The sequence below is a fragment of the Triticum urartu genome, chromosome 7 (genome assembly GCF_003073215.2).
Source record: "Triticum urartu cultivar G1812 chromosome 7, Tu2.1, whole genome shotgun sequence".
In the NCBI taxonomy this organism is placed as follows: domain Eukaryota; kingdom Viridiplantae; phylum Streptophyta; class Magnoliopsida; order Poales; family Poaceae; genus Triticum; species Triticum urartu.
The window spans coordinates 326,840,072-326,853,366 of NC_053028.1; the positions used below are offsets into that span (position 1 = coordinate 326,840,072).

At 51.2% G+C, this 13,295-nt stretch overlaps 1 protein-coding gene across 2 annotated transcripts in view; it reads right to left on the minus strand.

Moving 5' to 3' along the window:
• LOC125519458 (diacylglycerol kinase 4-like) overlaps positions 1-13,021 on the minus strand; it is a 35,417-nt gene extending 22,396 nt beyond the window's left edge. Inside the window, exons 1-4 of one of the 2 annotated variants that reach the window (XM_048684262.1) lie at positions 12,399-13,021; positions 6,415-6,537; positions 5,978-6,115; positions 5,811-5,896 (exon numbers count right to left, since the gene is read on the minus strand). In XM_048684262.1, the coding sequence (XP_048540219.1) occupies positions 5,811-5,896; positions 5,978-6,115; positions 6,415-6,537; positions 12,399-12,857 (806 nt within the window). In that variant the 5' untranslated portion in view covers positions 12,858-13,021. The remainder of the gene's footprint in view (positions 1-5,810; positions 5,897-5,977; positions 6,116-6,414; positions 6,538-12,398) is intronic. The other variant, XM_048684261.1, reaches the window with a different exon arrangement.
• Between the last annotated feature and the right edge of the window lie 274 nt (positions 13,022-13,295).

Here is a 13,295-nt window from a genome sequence, read left to right on the forward strand (position 1 = left end):
ACTAAAGAAGGAAACATCATGTAGCGAGTTCTGCGATAAGCTTTCATATAAAGAAAACCATTAAGGCATTAATACGTACTCCCTCTGTAACTTAATATAAGACGTTTTTTGACACTGTCATAGACTCAAAAAACGTCTTATAAGAAGTTACAGAGGTAGTACATGGAATCTTTCATGATAGCTATGACTATCTGGCATTTCAATCACAGCATGCTATGTTAAACTAGAGTAACACCCCCTCTCCCCCAAAAAACAGCCAATGTGTATTATCAGCAGCTGCAGTTGGCATCATAAAACAGGACCATCGAATACAGACTTGACAAATCACCAGGATCTTACTAACAACAACAACAACAAAGCCTTTAGTCCCAAACAAGTTGGGGTAGGCTTGAGGTGAAACCCATAAGATCTTGACCAACTGATGGTTCTCGCACCTGGATAGCAAGTTTCCACACACCCCTGTCCATGGCTAGTTCTTTGGTGATACTCCAGTCCTTCAGATCTCTCTTTACGGACTCCTCCCATGTCAGGTTCGGTCTACCCCAACCTCTCTTGACATTATCAGCACGCTTTAGCCGTCCGCTATGCACTGGAGCTTTTGGAGGCCTGCGCTGAATATACCCAAACCACCTCAGACGATGTTGGACAAGCTTCTATTCAATCAGTGCTACCCCAACTCTATCTCGTATATAATCATTCCGGACTCGGTCCTTCCTCGTGTGGCCACACATCCATCTCAACATGCTCATCTCCGCCACACTTAATTGTTGAAAATGCCGCCTTTTAGTTGGCCCACACTGCAATCCGAATCACCATCCTATAGAACTTGCCTTTTAGCTTGTGTGGCACTCTCGTCACAGATAATGCCAGAAGCTTCGCGTCACTTCATCCATCCGGTTTTGATTCGATGATTCACATCTTCATCAATATCCCCATCCTTCTGCAGCATTGACCCCAAATATCAAAAGGTGTCCTTCCGAGGCACCACCTGCCCATCAAGGCTAACCTCCTCCTCCTGGTGCCTAGTAGTACTGAAACCGCACCTCATGTACTCGGTTTTAGTTCTACTAAGTCTAAAACCTTTCGATTCCAAGGTTTGTCTTCAAAGCTCAGACTTCCTATTGACCCCTGTCTAACTATCATCGACTAGCACCACATCATCCGCAAAGAGCATACACCACGGGATATCTCCTTGTATATCCCTTGTGACCTCATCCGTCGCCAAAGCAAAAAGATAAGGGCTCAAAGCTAACCCCTGGTGCAGTCCTATTTTAATTGGAAACTCAGCAGTGTCGCCATCACTTGTTCGAACACTTGTCACAACATTATCACGCATGTCCTTGATGAGGGTAATGAACTTTGTTGGGACTTTGTGTTTCTCCAAGGCCCACCACATGACCTTCCGCGGTATCTTATCATAGGCCTTCTCTAAGTCAATGAACACATATGCAGGTCCTTCTTTTGCTCCCTGTATCTCTCCATAAGTTGTCGTACCAAAAAAATGGCTTCCATGGTCGACCTCCCAGGCATGAAACCAAAACTGATTTTTGGTCACACTTGTCATTCTTCTTAAGCGTCAGTGACTCTCCCATAGCTTCATTGTATGGCTCATCAGCTTAATTCCATGGTAATTAGTACAACTCTGAACGTCCCCTTGTCCTTGAAGATTGGTACTAATATTCTCCGTCTCCATTATTCCAGCATCTTGTCTGCCCGAAAAATGAGGTTGAAAAGCTTGGTTAGCCATACTATCGCTATGTCCCTAAGGCCTCTCCACACCTCAATGGGGATACAATCAGGACCCATCGCCTTGCCTCCTTTCATCCTTTTTAAAGCCTACTTGACCTCAAGACTCCTGGATTCGCCGCACAAAACGCCTGCTGGTATCATCAAAGGAGTCGTCCAGTTCAATGATAGAGCTGGTATCATCAAAGGAATCGTCCAGTTCAATGGTAGAGTTGGTATTATCAAAGGAGTCGTCCAGTTCAATGGTAGAGCTTTCATTTTTTCCCCATTGAACAACTTGTCGAAGTACTCCCGCCATCTATGCTTAATCTCCTCGTCCTTCACCAGGCGCTGGTCTGCTCCGTCCTTGATGCATTTGACTTGGTCAACATCCCTCGTCTTCCTCTCTCGGATCTTGGCCATCTTATAGATGTCCCTTTCGCCTTCCTTCATGCCTAAGCGCTAGTAGAGGTCCTCATATGTCCGACTCCTTGCTTCACTCACAGCTCGCATAGCGGCCTTCTTTGCCATCTTGTAGTTCTCTATGTTGTCTGCACTCCTATCTAGGTATAGGCGTCTGAAACAATATTTCTTCTCCTTAATAGCCTTCTGGACATCATGATTCCACCACCAAGTATCTTTAGCTTCGCTTCTACCTCCCCTGGACACTCCAAACTACTCTGAGGCCACCTTAGAATGCAAGTTGCCATCTTCATCCACATATTGTTCGCATCCCCTCCTTCCTCCCAAGGGCCCTCCTTAATGGCCCTCTCCTTGAACGTCTGAGCTACCTCCCCCTTGAGCTTCCACTACGTTCTAGTGACTCTGGCACGCCTATCCCGCTGGAGACGAATCCGGAAGCGGAAGTCAGCAACCACAAGCTTATGCTGAGGGACAACACTCTCTCCATGTATCACCTTACAGTCTAAACACGCACGCCTGTCTTTTCTTCTCGAGAGGATGAAATCAATCTGGCTAGAGTGTTCACCACTACTAAAAGTCACTAGATGTGATTCTCTCTTTTTAAAGAGGGTGTTAGCTATGATCATGTCGTAGGATAAATCACTAGGATCTTACTAACATGGGAAATTCCATGAAGACTGTTTGGATTAACTGTGGACTAAACCCTGTCTCCTGCACAGCTAGTGTGAACAAAGAGCAACAAAGTCAAAAATAGGCTGCATAGGATAACCTGCAGCACGTCAGGATAGGATACAACTCAGGATAGTAGTCAGGGTAGTGCGGCTAGGATTTTTGATTCCATGTTCACACAAGTACTACTAGCAAACTTTTGTGCTAACCAGTACGTAACTAGTCCTATAAAAGGACATGTATCTTCTTCATTAGCAAGAAAATGGCATTCAAGCTTCACTCACCAAGATCCAGTGTCTCTCTCGTGCTAGTCCACACGACGATCCTTTCCTAGTCCCGAGCACTCGCAGCTCAACCCTGAGCACTCGCAGTTTAGGCTAACATTAATCACTTACAATGTATCACAATTGGTACTCCCTCCGTAAATAAATATAAGTGTTTAGATCACTAAAGTAGTGATCTAAACACTCTTATATTTCTTTACAGAGGGAGTATAATCCAAGGACTAGTAGTGGGCACCCCACATGACAGTAACTACCTCATTTCCCAAATAGATGTCATTCAGGAATGGATGCAATCACAATTTTGTAACTTCGTTTTTCATGTGAAATTAGTAGATTTATCGTCAAAAGTACTTCAAGCAGTTATATATTTTTATAACTTCTGCTAATATACAAGTATCAAAATGTGATGGTCAACTGTGTACCGGAGATCGTATTCATGTCTGAAACCCACACATTTGGAAAGAGAAGTGTACATTTCAAGGACAATGTTAGTCCTTATTTGTTATGGGTAGTGGCCCCCGTCTGGCGGCCCCCGTCCTTATTTGTTATGGGTCAACCGCGCTGGCGGCCCCCGTCTCCACCGCAACCCTGGCCACGCCGTCCTCCACGATTCCTCCTGCGCCACCGCCGTCTGCCGTCTTCACCCCGGAGCAAGTCACGGCCACCCTGCGGGACCTCGTCACCGCCGTCCAGAGCCTCCACCTGCAGCAACAGCAGTACGCGGCCGGGCCCTACATGCCCCTGCCGACGGCGGCCGCTGCCGCCTACGGCCACACGCCGTGGCCGGCCCAGGGCGTCTCCCCGTACGGCGCCCCTCTGATGCTGCCGCTCCAAGCGGCTCCACCGGGCGGCCCTCCGGCTGCCACGGCGCCCCTCTGGCCCCTGGCGCCGACGCCGTCTTCGGGCCCTTGGCCGCTCCAGCAGATGCCGCAGGCGGCGGCCACCGGACAGCTGCAACCGTTCTCCGCGCCGACTTGCACCGGGCAGCCCCTGCTGCCGTTCCTGGTGGGACACCCCAGCGGGACCACGCCGGCCGCGGCCCCTCTGTGGTGCTTGCCGCCCCCCCCCCCCCCCCCCCCCCCCCCCCCCCCCCCCCCCCCCCCCCCCCCCCCCCCCCCCCCCCCCCCCCCCCCCCCCCCCCCCCCCCCCCCGCGGCCACCGACGCCCCAGCCCATCCCCCGCCACCGACGCTACAACCACCGGGACCGCCCCTGCCTAGCTCAGGGGCACCCTTGCCGACCGGCCTCCCGATTCATCAGGTCCGGTTACCGTCCTCCCCGTCGCCACTTCCAGCGTGGGTGGCTGGGCCTTCGTCTTTGCCAGTCTACACCACGGCCCCCGAACAGCAGACTCCGTTCCCGCAGTTCGGGGGGGCATCTGGTTCTGCCGGTCCCTACCCGGAGTACTCCGACTAGGCGCCACCCGCCTCGCTGCTCCGCACCTCCGAGCCAGCTCGACACGGCGCTCCGACCCAGACACCGCCGCGGTTCGCCAAGATCGACTTCGCCACCTATGATGGCACGGAGGACCCCCTCAACTGGCTCAACCAATGCGACCAGTTCTTTCGCGGGCAGCGCATCCTCGCATCGGAGCGTACCTGGCTCGCCTCGTACCACCTCCGCGGCGCGGCACAGACCTGGTATTACGCCCTCGAGCAGGACGAGGGCGCCATGCCCCCTTGGGAGCGCTTCCGCGAGCTTTGCCTCCTTCGCTTTGGGCCTCCGGTTCGTGGGAGCCGCCAGGCAGAGCTCGGCCGCCTTCCCTTCACCTCCACGGTGCAAGACTACGCCGACCGTTTCCAGGCCCTGGCATGCCATGCGTCGGGTGTAACAGCGCAGCAGCGGGCCGACCTCTTTGTCGGTGGACTTCCGGATCACATCCGCGTGGACGTGGAGCTTCGGGGACCCCAGGATCTCCAGTCGGCCATGTACTACGCCCGCGGTGGCCATCTAGCAGGAATCACCGTCCCGGACCGCTGGGTTGCTACCCGGGCCGGATTCCGCACAGGGTCGGCCTGCGCAGGCTTCTGCGGCACCCCTCGTCGCGACCGCAGCGCGGCCGTTCCGCCGGCTCACATCAGCCGAGCTACTCGAGCGTCGCCGCCAAGGGTTGTGCTTCAACTACGACGAGCCCTACACGCCCGGCCATGCCTGCCCGCGACTCTTCTACCTGGAGGTTGCAGACTACATTCCGGAGGACACCGTCGCCGCCGACCTGGCCGCCCCAGCTGTCGAGAAGGTGTTTGACGCTGGTTGATCACCTCCAGGAGTTCCGCAAGCACTTCCCCACCTTACAGCTCGAGGACGAGCTGTTTGTGCAGGCGGGGAGAAGTGTTATGGCCGGTTTAGCTAGGCCCACCGGGCAATCTTAGCCCACAAGTTATCTTAGGTTAATTCTTATGCAAGTTATCTTAGGTTAATTCTTCTGCAAGTTATCTAGGTTATAAATATAGGCTGTAAGACTCTTTTTGGAATTAAGCAATAAGAAGATTATTATCTCTATTGCCCGGCTCCCAGAGGAGCCGGAACCCTAGCCGCCGCCGCCATCTCCCTCCTCTTCCGCGACGGTGCCCAACCGCCGGCGCGGCCGCTCATTACCTCACCCAGCTCCCTCCTTCCCTTACTGCTTACGCCCCAGGCCTGGTAGGGTACAAGTTCCTACCAATGTAGAAGATCTTAAAAACTTCACTATTAAATAAACAAGAGTGACCTGTCTAAACATGAAACTGTGCCCAAAATAGCCTTGTAGAGAGATCGTTTAGCAGCTGCTTTCCATGAGAAAGGAAATGAACCACCCTGAAAATAACAGTTAAGTGATGAAAATTCCGAGTAAGTATCACAGGAAGACTGTAAGAACAAAAGAAAGACATCTTTTACCCAACCAAAACTCCTGGAAAGATCATTTCCTGTTCCAAGGGGTATGACAGCAACTGGAGGAACCGGTCCCCGGTTCTGCACATATAGTTCTCCTAAGCATCCCAGCACCCAACCTACTGTACCATCACCTCCTGCTACCTAGGTACGTTAAGCACAGTAAGTATTCAGAAATCATTGGGGAAAATGAGAAGGGTATTGCTGACTACTGTGTACGGCATTGCATGGAACAGTGAAACAATATACTTCCCGTCATAATTTTAGTCAGATTATTTCTTCTTTTCAACTCAAAATACTTAAGAATCGAATAGTATAATACTCCTTCCTTCCTAAAAGGTAAGGCCCCATTGAATCAAGGCTAATTTGACCTTAAATCTGACAAAAAAACTACGAGTTATATGCCACACAACTGATGTAATGGTGTTTAGTTGTTAAGTTACCATGACTCTCAGGTTATTGCGAACTGATCTTGCACTATGATCCCCAGAATCAGCAAGTTGCTCCAAACAACCCAATCCATATTCCACAAATGCAGATGGCTTAACGACCGTAATATCGAAAACCTGGAGTCATAAAAGCTGGCGTCAGTAACAAAACTGCTTAGTATTTCTGTCTTTTTGGAAAGGTATATTTCTGCCTTTCAAGATGCAGCAGTTCAAAAAAATTGAAGATATGGCATGTTGATCAATATTCCCAGACTCAACCAGAATATAAGTACAAAGAGTGCTGATCCAAGTTCCAGCAACAGAGCAGAACATATACAGGAAGCAGAAAGGTGAGAGTTTTCTAATTTAGGTTATATCCTGCCACTATACTGAGATACTTGCACCCACCGGTGGAGCTACAGCAAGGCCAGATAGGCCATGGCCCGCCCAGGACTGAAGGGAAAAAACATTTTATAGGAAGCCCAGCCCATAACATTGCAGTTTGGTAGCACACTTTGCAGTGTCTGGCCCGCCCAACCTTTTTATGGTAGCTCCGCCACTGCTTCCCCCCCCCCCCCCCCCCCCCCCCCCCAATAGAAAACAATAGATTCTTAAGGATGGAGGTCAAGCCACAGTAAATAAAACTCTACTGTGCACAATAAAGCCAATTCAGATTCATACAAAATGAAAAGGCTTTTATGCAATTCAGAGCGTAAAGTGAAAGGCTATTGCAGTGTTCTGTATCTGTCATCAGAATCATCAATGCAGTTGTGTCAGTCGTGAGAACTAACATTTCCCATTTTCCTCGGCAGAGAAAAACCTTGGACATATTTTAGTAACCCATGCGCAAACACTGTGTGTGTGCGTGCGTGCATGGGGTACATATATATATGGGGTACTCTATGTACCTATTGTGCACGCGTGTGTGTACACTGTTTCTCTTACCCAACGAAAACGATAAATTTGTGCCAGAATAAGCATATTAAGTTTCCGATTTCTCTTATGTTTCAACTATTCAGTTGTTTCCTCTACATACTTGTTCACCATCTTCTTGCGCCAGCAGCTCCCTGAACAATGGTTCAACATCTACCGAACTTCCGCAGTTCATTACTTGCTAGCAGTGCCATAATCGTGTAAGCATGGTATCACTGTAACAATGGACAAGGATCTTTTCCAGCTAAGTCCATCAACAAGGTTCATATTTGTACACTGGATCACCCTAATGCAGATTAATATTGTTATATCCGCAAGGTTAATATACCTCTGTAGTATATATTATTTTTTATCAGAAATGAACATGAACATCTATTGACGATAATAACAGCATGGCTGCATATATGGAAGAATCTACTACTGACCTAAGCCTAATTACTGAAAAGTAGATAAAAGTAAACGACAATATTCTTCTCTGCTTTATTGAGGGGCCGGTCCCTTTAGATAATAGACAAGACTTGGCAAACAAGCCCGTAAATCTATTCAAACTCTAATACAATCTCTAAACTGACTGGACTCTTTCCTAACAAAGATGCTTAATCAACTAGGACTCTAATTAAGTGATATAAGACTCCACTGGACACTTCACTAACAAAGATGCTTTATCAACTAGGACTCTAATTAAGGGATAAGACTCCATGTTTGATGGGCTGGTCCACATAACACCTCTCTCTTCCTTGAAAAACAGCTTGTCCGCAAGTTGTAGGTTGTAGAAGAGCCGCGCGCACCGGTGACCCCAAACATAAATCTCGTCGCAGATAAAGCAAAGGCCTTGGGGACTACGTTCTGCTAAACTCTGCTGGATTGAGGCGCCGAACCTGCCGTGGCGGGGTTGGCTCCGGAGTGGTTGACGACAAAACATGTGCTAGTGGCGCTGGTGGGGAAGGTATTGTAGATGTATAGACCGCAGGAAGATCGGAGGGGCAAAAGTGCCCTGTAGGACCAGAAGGCTGGTGCGGTGACGTTGTTGGAGGGAACGCTGCTGCTCATAGGCCTTGGCGAGGGAGAAGGCGGTGTGGAGGTCAGATGGAAGCTGAAGCTTGATGTCAATGCGAAGACCATAGGGCAGACCTACTGTGCACAGAAACAGTTGTTGGGACGGTGTTAATGGCTCATTGTTGTGGCACATGAGCACTAGTCGAGGAAGTGAATGGCAGTTGTGCCTACTCGCCCAAGGGATTGGTGTGGAGTGACGGCCCAAACTGAACGCGGCAAGCTTCCTTGAATTGCTCCCATTTTGGCATGCCAAAATCCCGCTCGAGCTGTAAGTACCAGAATTAAGGGCATGTACAATGCATAGCCTCAAGGTGATGCCTCGCATGCCATGTAGGATCGGATATGACGTAAAGTAGGTTCGGATAGGGAAGCGGGATCCTCTCCAGGAGGCGGGTGCTTGAAGAGAAAAAATGTGGTCCGGTGACAAAAGCTAAAAAGGTTGAGTGAAAAGTAGAGATGCATGTGTACTAGAGTTTTTATTTTCTATTTCTTAATGAGGCCCACTAGTGATAGCTTGCATTGGAGAGAAAAAAATTAATGTAGATGCCTCAAATTACTTCTTGTCATGGGGCATATGTATCCATATGCCACCATTGTACATGCCCTAAGTGTCACTGGAGAGGTGGTAGGCTGCAGGCTAGACTTTGTCAGCCTCGTCCGTGCAATGTCCACGAAAAAACTGCTCATACCTATTGAGCCAACCAAGAGAATCGAGCGAACCATCATGCGTTGGGAAGTCGAGCTTGTGGAAGTAAGGCATGCCTGAACCAGAACCTGATCCGAGGTGATTGTTAGGTAGGGGCGGAAGGGAGGTGATGGGCGGGGTGGATCCTAGATGGGTTGTGGAGGGGGAGCGGTCAAATCGGCATATGAAATCGTTTGGCAGGTGGAGGCGCGAAGGCGGTAGAGGTGGCTGCGAAAATCTACGGTTGCTGCTGCTGCTGATGGTAGGGCTGTTGCTGGTAGGGCTGTTGCTGGTAGGTGGGCAGCAAAATTGCGGCGGATTTTTTTTTTTTTGAACAGATTGGGACGGGATTTGGGGTGTAGGGTGAGGGTGCCAAGTGGCCCAGATTGATGTTAGGGGTTGACTGTGGCGAGCAAGGAGATGGCTGGAGTTGCTAAAAGGTGTTGGCCGCTGATGGTGGTTGGCAGCTGTCTGCACAGGGTTGTGTTGCGAGGGGAAGTAGACGGTGAAGGCAGGAAAGTGAGGGGATGATGGGGGTGGGCAATCTGCCCGGCGGGTGGAGCTCCGCCGGCGGCGATGGTGGCGATTCCCTCGCTGGATAAGGGGACACCAGAGGTGCTTTTGGCGAGGGGAATCACCAGGGGCGAGTCGCCGCTGGGGAGGAGGGCTTGGGACACGGAGGTGGAGTCATGGCTGGCAGCTGCAGCCGTGGTGGAATCTGGCAGTGGGGGCAGGGTCAGCTGCCGTTGCTCAAGCGCCGTCAAGCACTGCACCAGACCGTCGCACAATGAAAAGACCTCTGTTATAAACTCCTTTTACCGATATCTGATACGGACCACCATAGTTCATGGCTGGAACTTCTCCTTGTCAGATCTCTACTCCAAACCCCTGAGGCCCTGGCCCAGCTCCGAGCACTTGATGACCCCTTCTCTGATTAGGAAATCTACGATGCTTTTCTCCAAATGAATCCAAATGCCAGCCCTGGACCTGACAGTTTCGGCCCTTGCTTCTACCGAAAAATATTGGCACTCCACGAAACAGACCATCATTCCTTTCTTCCGCGCTTTCCATAATCTAGACCCAGGTGTTGATCGTTTCAATACCGCCTTCATGGTCCTCCATCTGAAAGATAGTGTAGCCAGATCAGCAAAATGATTTCCGGCCCATCCCCCCTTAGAATTGCCCTCCAAAAGCCATTGCCAAGCTCCTCACAAATAGACTGGAACCCCTGATACCGCTCCTTATTCAGGACGACCAAACAGGGTTCATAAATGGCCGCTTCATTGCGGAAAACTTTATCTATGCGGCTGACCTGCTCAATTGTTGCCATTCTCGTATAGCCACGACGATGATCTTCAAACTTGATTTCCGCAAAGCTTTCAATTCCATCGCTTGGGAAACCCCTCCTACAACTCTTAATCCACATGGGCTTCCCACCCAAATGGGTTGCTAGGATTAACTCGCTACTATCCTCAGGAAAAACAGCTATCATGCCCAATGGGGTGCCGGGCAATTGGATCAGCTGCAAAAATGGGCTCCGCCAGGGAGACCCCCTCTGCCCCTATGTTTTTATCCTGGTAGCGGACATCCTCCAACGCCTAATCCTGCAAGCTCATCAAGATGGGCTACTTCACCACCCCTCGACCCAAATATTCCCCTTGCTGTCCTGCAATATGATGTTGATGATACGCCCATGCATCAACTTCCGGGGCAACTCATCTAAAATTGCTGCTGGATAAAGACAAACTCTCTAAAATTGATGATACGCTCAGAAGCCGGGGGTGATCCTCCTTCTCCAAAAAAAAAAAATCAACTTCCGGGGCAACTCATCTAAAATTGCTCCAGGCCAAAGATTTATCTCTATGGACCTTTGGCCTGCATTTGAGAGAACACCCCAGCGCCTCCCTCCCGTCACCCGCCTGCACGTACCCATTCACCAGGGCACACAACATTCCTTGCAGGCATTCCGTCGAACAGTGACTGAGCACCGGCGACTCGCCCCGCCCTCGCGTGCGAGGTAATGAGCGTGATCCCCAGTACCCGAGGAGTGCAGAAGAAGGTGCACGTCGGATAGGCGGCCGAGCAGACCCGCGTGGACGCGGATGAGCGAGTTGTTCACGAGGAGGAATTCCGTGAGTCCGAGCCTGACAGTGTGGGCGTGGGCGTGGACGGCAAGCGCGAGGCGACGCGCACCGGGGGAGAAGGGAACGAGTTGAGGAGAGAGTTGTTCGGGGTGGGAGACTGGGGAGGAGAAGAGATGGGCGTAGAGCGGGATCCCGAACCCAAGAGCAGCCTCCCAAGCCCCGGACTGGAGCACCCGGATGTACATTGGTTCAGTCGGCCAGCGTCTGTACCGTCTGTCCATGTCACCTAATACACCACATTGTAGACAGCACGTACAACAGGGCGACTGACGGCCTGTAAATCAAAGCTAATCAACTGAGATGATCTCCTTGTGGGCTGCCATGTGTTTGCATCAGACCTGATCAGACTTGCCTAATTAAACATATTCGGAGGCAGCAGCCGCATAGTTCCATGGCTTCTTGTGCGTCAGGAGATCTTGAGTCAATGAAACGACCGCGTGGTGTGGGGAACGGCGGCCGCGTGCTCGGCCGTGGTGATTGCTGAGGCTCCGGCGACTGACGGCGTAGAGACTCGCGTCAATTGGCGCCCCAATCTCAAGAGCTGAAAAAGGACACACTATGGCACCAGGAGACAGGCCGAACACATCCTGGTTCGATTGAGAGGCGTGATGGAGAAAGAGAATTGGAGGACTGACAAGTCATGGAGAAGAAAGCGTGCTCAATCTGCTCGTTCGAGGAAGAAGGAAAATCACGGGAAGGGGGAAAAGTTGTATTCCTAGAGCAGGAGATCTATCCGGGCGCACGATATGCGACGGCCTCGGTACAATGGGAAATATGCCGTCTATAAGCAGCGATTAGCATGAGAAAAGACCGTCGTTATTTTTGCAGACAGACCTTATCAGTTTTGTGTTTCTCTCTTCCCCACGTCATCTATTTTTCTACGTGGTCAGAGTTACAGACGGCTGACTGTACATAATTGTACATGCCCTGAGTACGTTACGTTGTGGTCGTGGAGTTCCACGCTACGCCGAAGCAGACCTGACGTGACCATGCCTGCCTGGATTCGCGGCACCGCGACCGCAGCTCCACGTAGCACCGGACGACCAACATCTCAACACGTAGTGGTGCGCATGTTTCCATATCCCTAAAATAAAATAAAATGGCCCTCTCACAGGCAGCGCCACGCAACACGAAACAGTCATACACTACTGCAGCATCTGAGAGAGGGACAGAGGTTTGACCTGGTCTTCGCCAATGAGCTCCTGGAGGCGAGACTTGAGGACGGGGCCGAGGCGACCGCCGCTACGCGGGTTGACGAACGCGACCAGGGGGTTCTCGGGAGCGTCCTCGGGCGCAAGGGCGAACCAGGGGTTGGCCGCGGTGCCGACCCCCGGGGCTTCCTCCAACGCGAAGGCGCCTGCCGACGGGTCCCTCGCCTTCAGCGCGGCGTGCAGAGCGTCGCGGAGGCGCTGCGGAAGCGCGACCCGGAGGCGGAGGTCCTCCTTCTCGAACGCCGAGGACGCGGCGCGGCCGAACCCACAGCTCCGGAATGACAGCGACTCAATAAGAGCCCCAACCAGCGGCGGCGGCGCGGCCGCCGGCGGTGAACGCGGCAAGCGCAGCGCCTCCCGCTCCGCCGGCGACGGTGATGCCGATAGCGATATGGACATCTCCGAGCACGACCGCGACCGCGATCGCATAGCGATCGAGGGTTAGGATCTAGAAAATGCGTTTTCCGGTGATGGGCGGTTTGAACGGAGAAGGCTGAAGGAGGCGGAGTTTTGTATGGTCGTTTTTTCCTGCGATGGGAAGGAGGGCCGAGGAGAAGAGCTGCCTGCACCGCTCCTCAACGGGCAAGGCAACTCAGGAAATAGCTAAAGAGTAATCCTATATTTACGGAGAAAAGAGATTCTCCGTGCATCTCTCAGCCGTCCATTCCATTGAAAATCCACATGCCTACATGCTTTTTTTCTTTGGTTGTTTAGCCGTTAGTTAATTTTAAATGGCTTCATGCATTTTTTTTCGCGCAACAAAGAAATGGCTCCATACATGCATGCTTTTGCCATTGAGTTCGATGCGACATCTATTCCATCTCTCATGTCTTTTTCATTTTATTTCCTAATTTTAATTTACTACTC